Source organism: Humulus lupulus, chromosome 9 (assembly GCF_963169125.1).
Source record: "Humulus lupulus chromosome 9, drHumLupu1.1, whole genome shotgun sequence".
Taxonomy (NCBI): Eukaryota; Viridiplantae; Streptophyta; class Magnoliopsida; order Rosales; family Cannabaceae; genus Humulus; species Humulus lupulus.
Window position 1 is genome coordinate 140,310,179 of NC_084801.1, and position 8,471 is coordinate 140,318,649.

The following is an 8,471-nucleotide window of genomic DNA, read 5'->3' on the forward strand; positions in this document are numbered from 1 at the left end:
TTCAGGATCACTTATTGACTTAGTCTATGATAATGCTATTTTTGGTTTTGAAGGAATTCACTCTAGAAAGAGGTCATTGGGCAATGATTCTAAACTTGAGAGCAAGTTAAATATGTCAAAAGTTAGCGATAGAGTAGAATGAAATTTCATCAATAGAATAATGATGAAATTAAGCTTTGATAGGAGTTAGGTAGACATAAATATAGTGTCCTCAAAATTTTGTTGAATGGTGCCCTATTATATTTAACACAATTTTTTTTAAGTGTTTAGATATCAATAAAAAAAAAGATATTTTATGAGCCAAATTAAGATTAATAAAAATTATCATAATTTATCAAAAAAAAAATTGAAAAAAATACTAGAAATTCTAACTTCTCCAAAATCATCTTTAAATTAAAAAAATATATTTTTTACTCAATATATATATATATAATTCTAGAAGCTAAAAGCTTTAAACTAAAGCCAAGAGTGAAATTTGGCTTTAAAGACTCTCAGTAACACACTTGTTCTTCGAAATGAAATGTTATTCTACGAATAAAAAAAATTCTACAAAGAAGATGTGTATGAACATTCCATTCCTGTTGAGTTACCAGCTGAGGGCTGAGGCAAAGCGCTATAAACCCCAAAAAACTGACATAACGCGGTTAAAAACTTAAAACAGATTAAATTGCATCAAGCAATCCCAGTCACTTAACAAGTCAGAAAATGAAAACAAGAAGAAAAAAAAACTTTTGACACTCTTTAGCTAAATTGCAACCCACAACTCAATTCTTTCCCAAATGCACTCTAACAGTCTCCTTATCTTGGAACTCTCCAACCAAATAGCCCACGAAATAGTCAAAACACCACAGTTCCAAATCAACTTCCTTTTATTAATCAAAGCCTCTTACAAACTCTTGGAACATCAAATCATAATAAGATGTTGGGGCAGTTCATTGTAACTTAAATTCAGCAAGAAACTTGTCCCATAAAATTCACTTGAAAATGTGATCCATTGTCTCAGACATTTCCTTACAAAGAACACACCATGAAGGTAATATCACTTGAAAAGGCCTTCGTTTCTGAATGTTGGCTTTAATCTTTTCAGAGATGTTCACTTTCCAAGTGAACTTATAAGGCTCAAAACTCATTTCTGGCTTTTCATTCATGTAAGTGAGTAATTGGTGAAACTTGATATGTTTTTAATGTCACTTTATAAAATGATATTCTTTTAATAAATTTTTGTAAACCTTCTCTCTTGATCCATGTTCAAGAGAGTGTCAAGTTTGAATTTTTTTTTATAAAAAACACACTAACATGTCATATAATTTTAACAAATTGAGTCCCACCTTAAATGAATATGACCGGTCAGCATGGGTAAAAACTTGATGCACATTTTGTGTGCACATATCACTAGTCCATCATAAAATATCCCAACACGCTCAAAAAAAAAAAAGAACAGACAGGAATGAAAAAGCAAGCACATCTATCCAAATCAATCAAAGAAAAAAGTTCTTCTGCATAACTTTATATTCCAAGACATTGGGTAAGTACTAGGCAATTGAATTAACAGTTATGTCAAGTGGCACCATATGCTATAGATACTTGGTTATATCAATACAAACACTTTTGACCTATTGCTACTTTCCTAGTTCAAGACCCTCAATATTCAAATTGAAGTGACTTATTATTCAACAACACAGATAAAGTGAAAGCAGGATGTAACTTATCCCCACAATAGCTCTGTTTTCACAGCTTTGAAACTGGGAGCTTAGGGAAAATATCTGGTGTAAATTTCTGTGCTGCACTAAGACTGCCCTTAATCTTCAAGACTCCCCTGCATTAATTTGGTTTTGAAAATGAAGTAAAGACATACACAAACACAAATGAGTGAAAAAAGACTTAGAAAAATTAAGAGGTGTAAACCAACCTCATGAAAGCAATCTGGGGATTCATCTTTCCAAGTGCAATTTTGACAAAATCATCTTCCTTGAAGGAAAATGTGGCATCAGGCTTTTCTTCTCCTTCCAATGTTCCTTAAATTTGACCAAAAACTCACAAAAATGAGCATCTTCTTTTTTCTTACTAAGAAGTTACTTCACAAATAGTGATCAAAACAAAACTAATGGCAAATGAGATTAAAAAAAGGTTTACTTTACAAATTAAACTGTATATATATATATCATATGTTGTGTGGTCAAATAGTGAGACAAAAGCAAACCCTCCTCAACACAAGAGCAATTAAACAATTAAAAGGGTTTTCTTAGAAAATATGAAACCAAGCAATTATACATTCTGATATAACTTATTCCCAAATCCAAAAAAACAAATCAGTTAAAAAAGAACTAACCTTTGAAGACCTTCGCATTCTTCAGATCAATAGTATAACAGACCTCATCGATCCCAATTTTCTGTAAACCCAAAGCCAGATTGTCAAAAATTAGGTCAAACCCAAATCAAAATTCCCCTTTTTTAGTTTGTCAATAAATAAAATAAAAATAAAGATAAGACCTTGGGTGCGAGATTGATCTGGTAAACGAGATTAACTTTCTTGCAAAGATGTTTACCCTCTTCGGTTTCGAAGTGCTGCTTCATCAAATCGAACAAAGTCTCCGCCTTGAACTGACCGGTCGCCATTTTCTTCACTCTCTCCGATCACAAATTGAGGAAGAAAGAGCCTGCAATTCCAGTTCTACTATAGCAGAATGAACCTTCCCGTACTCGATCATCCCTTTCTATTTATATAAATATATATATATACACATAAAGACAAACATTTGGATATCATTTAAGAACGACAACAACTCATACCTGCCTAGCTTTGATGAGCTTTTTTTTTTTTTTTTTGACATGACGCTTTGATGAGCTTTTATTAAGTTAGGAAGGAGTGGTGAAATGGAAGCTCAGGTCAAATATAATTAAAAAAAAAAATGGTATTTGTATTTATATCCCAAATTAATATAAAGGATGGGAAATTTTAGCTTGTATACTTGATAAATGTTCATATTTAAAAATTTTAAAATAATGTTATTTTTTTTAACTTTTAGCTAAAATACCCTGATTATGTTCTCTCACTTTTCATTTTTCATTTCTCTCTTCTCTCTTCTCTCTTCTATCTTCCTTCTTTCTCTCTTAGTTTACTCTCTCTTACCTTACGGCATCACCAACACCACCACCACACTAAATATTGTATTTCGAACAAATTTGGGCATAAATTTTTGGTTTTTTTTACAATTTTTTTTTTCAGATTTGAAACTCTGAAATCTGCAGAAAATCGACATTGCTCAATGTTGGTTTGATGGTGTTCAATGCCAGCTCGATGGGGCCTTCAAAATCATGATTTTTCGTGAAAAAATGACTTTGCTCGATGGTGCTCAGTGGTGCTCGATGCAATTCTTACAAGAGACATAATTTTTCTTTCAGGTGTCCATTTGGGGTAAAAAAAAATTATTTTTAGTATTTTTTCAAGATTTACACGTTTGACATCCTCATATGCACATTTGTGAAGTATAACACTTGTAAAAAAATATAAAAGTGCAAACATACCACATGTTTAAGACATCTCTTGGTATGTTCAAGTTTTAAACCTCCCCAATGTGCATATGAGCATGTCAAATGTGTAGATCTTGAAAAAAATACCCAAAATAAAAAAAATCACCCCAAATAGACACCCAATTGAAAAATTATGTCTCTTGCAAGAATCGCATCGAGCACCATCAAGCCACAATCGAACCACTATCGAGCTAAGTCATTTTTTCATGAAAATCTTGATTTTGAAGGCCCTAGCGAATGGTTGCTCGATAGTGCTCGATGTGGCCTTCAAAACCAAGATTGTTCATGAAAAAACGATTTTGCTCGATGGTGGCTCGATGTGATTCTTGCAAGAGACGTAATTTTTTACTTGGGTGTCCGTTTGGGGTGATTTTTTTTATTTTGGATATTTTTTTCAAGATCTACACGTTTTACATACTCATATGCACATTTGGGAAGTTTAAAACTTGAAAACATACCAAAACATATCTTAAACACGATGTATGTTTGCATTTTTGTATTCTTTTCAAGTGTTAAACTTAACAAATGTGCATATTAGCAAGACAAACGTGTAGATCTTGAAAAAATACCAAAAATAAAAAAATCAACACAAACAGACACCCGAGTGAAAAATTATGTCTCTTGGAAGAATTGCATCGAGCATCATCGAGCCACCATCGAGCAAAGTCGTTTTTTCATGAAAAAACATAATTTTGAAGGCCCCATTGAGGTGGCATCAAGCATCATCGAACCACCATCGGGCAAGGTCGGTTTTCTATAGATTTTAGAGTTTCAAATCTGAAAAAAAATCACAAAAAAAAACCAAAATATCAGGTCCAGATCTATTCGAAATACAATATTTAGTGTCTTAAGTGAAAGAAACATCATTATATTTGAGAAACAATTAATTACCCATAAATTTCTACTCAAAGAATCATCAAAATGTATGTTGCTTTGGGTATATTGTGTTTATCTCTACAAGGTGGCCGAATTTATGGAGTTTTTTCTGGTGTTGGTGGTGGTGTCGTGAGGTGAGAGAGAATAAATGGAGAGAGAGAGGGAAGAGAGAAAAGAGAGGAGAAAAGTGAGAATTGAGGGGAAAATGACAAGGGCATTTTGGGTAGAGTGTCAAAGAGTGACATTATTTTGAAATCTTTATTATGCCTAATATATTTTTTAATTAGCATCTTCTATGATACATAAAATGTGAAATTTCCCTAAAAAAATGTACACTACTATAATTTATATTTAATTTTCAAGCTAATTTCCCAGATATCGCAAATAAAAATCTATTTGGATAAAAATATGTGGTTGTAATATGCATATTGGATACTTAACTAGTTGATTGCTAAAAAAATTTAAGATAGACATCTTTGGTAGGTGAATGATCATATTAGTCATCCAAATTGGCTTAGCCTAACTGGTGGAATAACTTCTCCTGAAAATTGGAGGGACATGGTTTGAATCCTGCAACTTAAAAGAAAAAATATTCTAATCTCTATCTATTTTTACGTATGATTCAAAAGAAAACCTCACATTTTGAATTATTTGATTTTGAGTTGATCTCGTATTCTTAATAACATATTTAATGTTTGCATTTTAGTTATTGTAATAAGTACTTTTTTTAATTCAAATATGGAGTTTCTCTTAATTAATTCAAGAAGATATTTTGTGTAAAATCTAAATATTAATAGGATTCAGAAGAGTATATTTTGTAGGCATAAATTATCTTACCAAAACTTTATAGAAATTCATAAGACTCCTACACTAGGCTTAGTTAATAGCTCTTATAATTTTTTATTAACAAAATCTTGCCTTAACATTATGATTTTTGTAAAAATATTATTATTATTCATAATTTTATAGTATTGGTGTATATACAAGGTCTATAGGTGTAGTAGATGTTTAATATGTTTTACATATACATATAAATTTGGTATCATAGATCACATTTTTTTATTATAAAAATTTATATTACTGAAGAAAAATACTCAGAAATTTTAAAAGACTTAAGACATATATATATAAAATAAAAGTATTATTGTAAAAAAAAAAAATTACATTATGATCTAATAATATAAATTATTGTAAAAAAATGATTATTTTGAGTAATTGGTGAAAGAAACACTTTTCAATGTTACTTTCAAAATATATTTCTTTTGATAATTATTTACAAAAGTAGTATTCCCGATATGATGTCGAGTGCATACAACAAGGTGCCAGTTGTGTTCAATAAGGTGTCAAGTATGTCAAGAATACTACTTTATAAAGTTTTCAAATCAAACCAACAAAATCGTACTCATAGAATACAAGAGAGGGAAAAGACTATGAGGGGTGAGGAGGAAGTAAAGAGATGAATCTACTACTGCAAATAGAGATATTTATGACACTCCAAACATAACATATAAAGATTAATACATATGAGTCTCAAATTATATCTACTGAGCTTTTATTAAGTTAGTAGTGGTGAAATGGAAGCAGGTCATCCAAAGTCACATATAATTTTTAAGAAATTGGTATTTGTATTTATATCCCAAATTAATATAGGGAAATTTACACCAAACATTTTTTTAATGATTTTTGTAAAAAAAAAGTTAGGTTTTAATTTATTTTAATGGTATTAATATAGGGAAATTTCACTTTCTATGCATATAATGTACCCATAATTAAAAAAAATGTCACCACTATTTACATTTTCAATATGATGCTAAAGATTCCTCATCTATCAAAAATATCCCTCTCATTTTTCCACCCAAAAAATTGAACCCTAATTCTCTCTCGCTCTCTCTCTCTCGTACCTAACCAGGATAAAACCCCAAATCAGTTGAGCCCCATCCATCAAGCCTCTCACCCATCTCCTATAGCTCCGGCGAATAGCATCCTCTCCTAGCTCCAGTGCGACCTCCATCTACCCCCCCCCCCCCCCAAAACAATCCTCTGCGACGGATTCCACTCAAAATTGAGAACCACGGCGGCGATTTCCTCCCATGAAGTCAAGGACATCCGAGAAGACGAATAAAGGTTAGATCTCGAACCCAAATCGATTGTTTAGCTAAATGCATGTTGAATATGTGATCAGTGGAATGGGTTCGTCGATTTAAGATTTTGGTTTTTTTTTCTGGGTTTGGACCAGCTGCTTGATAGGTTTGATGGTAGATCGATAGAAAGCTCGATAGGAAGTATATACTGGGTTCGATAGATGCTCGATAGGGTGAGTAAATATTTATCGATGGGTTGGTAGTTTAAGATTTAATTTTGCTCGATAGGCTCGATAGCCTCGATAGTCTTAGAGATAATTTTGCTCGATAGGCTCTATTGTAGCTCGATGGTTCTTGTTTTAGAGAGATTCTTTTTTTCTCGATGTAGCTCAATATAATCTCGATATTCACTACAAGAAAAAACAGTATTCATAACACTTAAAAACTGCTAACCGGGAGTATTGATAACGCTTCTGAAAATGCTAACATAGCCCCTATTATTAAAAGTCCTGTCTTTTCTATAACAGTATTCGAATGTTATGTTCGATGTTATCTAAAACTATTCAATAACACATTTTTAGTTGCTATAATATTCAAATAATAACATTTAGTTAGAGTAAATGATTATAAATTTAGAGTTTAATCTTATACTTAATGCATAACACTTTTCCACTGTTACATTTGATTATTTTGATAGCATTTTTAGTTTGTTATATTATATAAATCATAACGATTTGTTATGCTTATAATATATTTCTAAATCATAACATATTAAAAGTCTAATAATAAAATTTTGTTACTTTAGTATGGATAATATATTTTAAATTTTATTTTGATAAATATACTTATAAGGTTTTTTTTTAATTAAAAGATTTTTATTATTGTATTTTGATAAAAAAAAATCAAAATTAATCATAAAATGTAATTCTCAATAGATTGATAAACCATAAATATTACATTAAACAATAACTAATTCAAACCATGAATATGTCAAATTCATGAGATCTTAGTTCTAACTTAAATTTGAAAGCATAACATAATAAAGTTTTATAATCTTGAATATTTTTTACTTTAAAAATGAAAAACAGAAACATTACAAGATACACAAAAGTAAATCATGCATGAAACTTGCTCCATCCTTCAATTCATCACCCAACCATGTACTTGCTGCTGAAGTTGTTTGTTGCCATCTGAAGCTCTCTAAATTGAAATCTCCTCAGGTTTCCAAGACAAACCTCCTCATGATGTTGCTCTGAAATTTTTTAAAGCCTACAACTGTTAATCTCTTCTTCTTCTGTTTCTTTTTTAATGATATTGCTTAAAAAATGAGTTAGATTTACTAACCGTTGACGTCAAAGATATTTGCTGATTGTGCCTGTACCTCCACCAAAGAAGGAAACCAAACCCAAGAATTAGTAGACAAATGCAGCCCAGGCTTGAAGCAAAAGACAAACAGATGAAAATTAGAGAGATTTAGAAATCATTATCAGTCACAAACATGACCAAAGTATATCAAGTTGTTAGAAAACCTATATAATGAACATATGAAGAACCAAACTAGAGATTCAACGAAGATGAAGAAAAAAATAGGAAGATAGAGGAAAAATATGAATAAAGTGAGAAAGGAGATTTCAGAAAAACAAAACAAAATCAAATAAATTCTAGTTACATACATAACTTTAGTACTCTAAACCCAATATGCTAATTCTTAAATTTGATTAATCTAATATGAAGCTCAAAGCAAGAATTATATGCCCAATATTATCAAACTAACCAAACATAAAATACATGTAACTGAGAACAAATTCAGATACACACATATATTTTTACCTGAAAATATCTATATAAATATAAGGTTTTGCCTCCTCAAAAATCACACATGAAAAATGGATAAAGAAAACTCGAACATTAGGTGTTCAAAACTATGCAGAAAGCCTTATAAAAATCAGTTAAGCTATAACATAAGACATTATTAAAATAAAA

The 8,471-nt window shown here is 30.7% G+C and overlaps 1 protein-coding gene across 1 annotated transcript; it reads right to left on the bottom strand.

Moving 5' to 3' along the window:
- Positions 1 to 1,466: 1,466 nt before the first annotated feature.
- Positions 1,467 to 2,803, bottom strand: LOC133799291 (sterol carrier protein 2-like). Its single transcript, XM_062237310.1, has 4 exons — positions 2,491 to 2,803; positions 2,330 to 2,390; positions 1,910 to 2,015; positions 1,467 to 1,816 (listed from the first exon to the last, which is right to left on the bottom strand). The coding sequence occupies exons 1-4, from the start codon at positions 2,614 to 2,616 to the stop codon at positions 1,729 to 1,731; spliced, it is 381 nt and encodes a 126-aa protein (XP_062093294.1). The 5' UTR covers positions 2,617 to 2,803; the 3' UTR covers positions 1,467 to 1,728.
- Between the last annotated feature and the right edge of the window lie 5,668 nt (positions 2,804 to 8,471).

Coding starts and splice junctions, on each gene's coding strand:
- LOC133799291 (XM_062237310.1), bottom strand. CDS start 2,616: ATGGCGACCGGTCAGTTCAAGGCGGAGACTTTGTTCGATTTGATGAAG. Junction 2,016..2,329: donor GAATGCGAAGGTCTTCAAAG/GTTAGTTCTTTT, acceptor GTCAAATTTAAG/GAACATTGGAAGGAGAAGAA. Junction 1,817..1,909: donor CCCCAGATTGCTTTCATGAG/GTTGGTTTACAC, acceptor AAATTAATGCAG/GGGAGTCTTGAAGATTAAGG.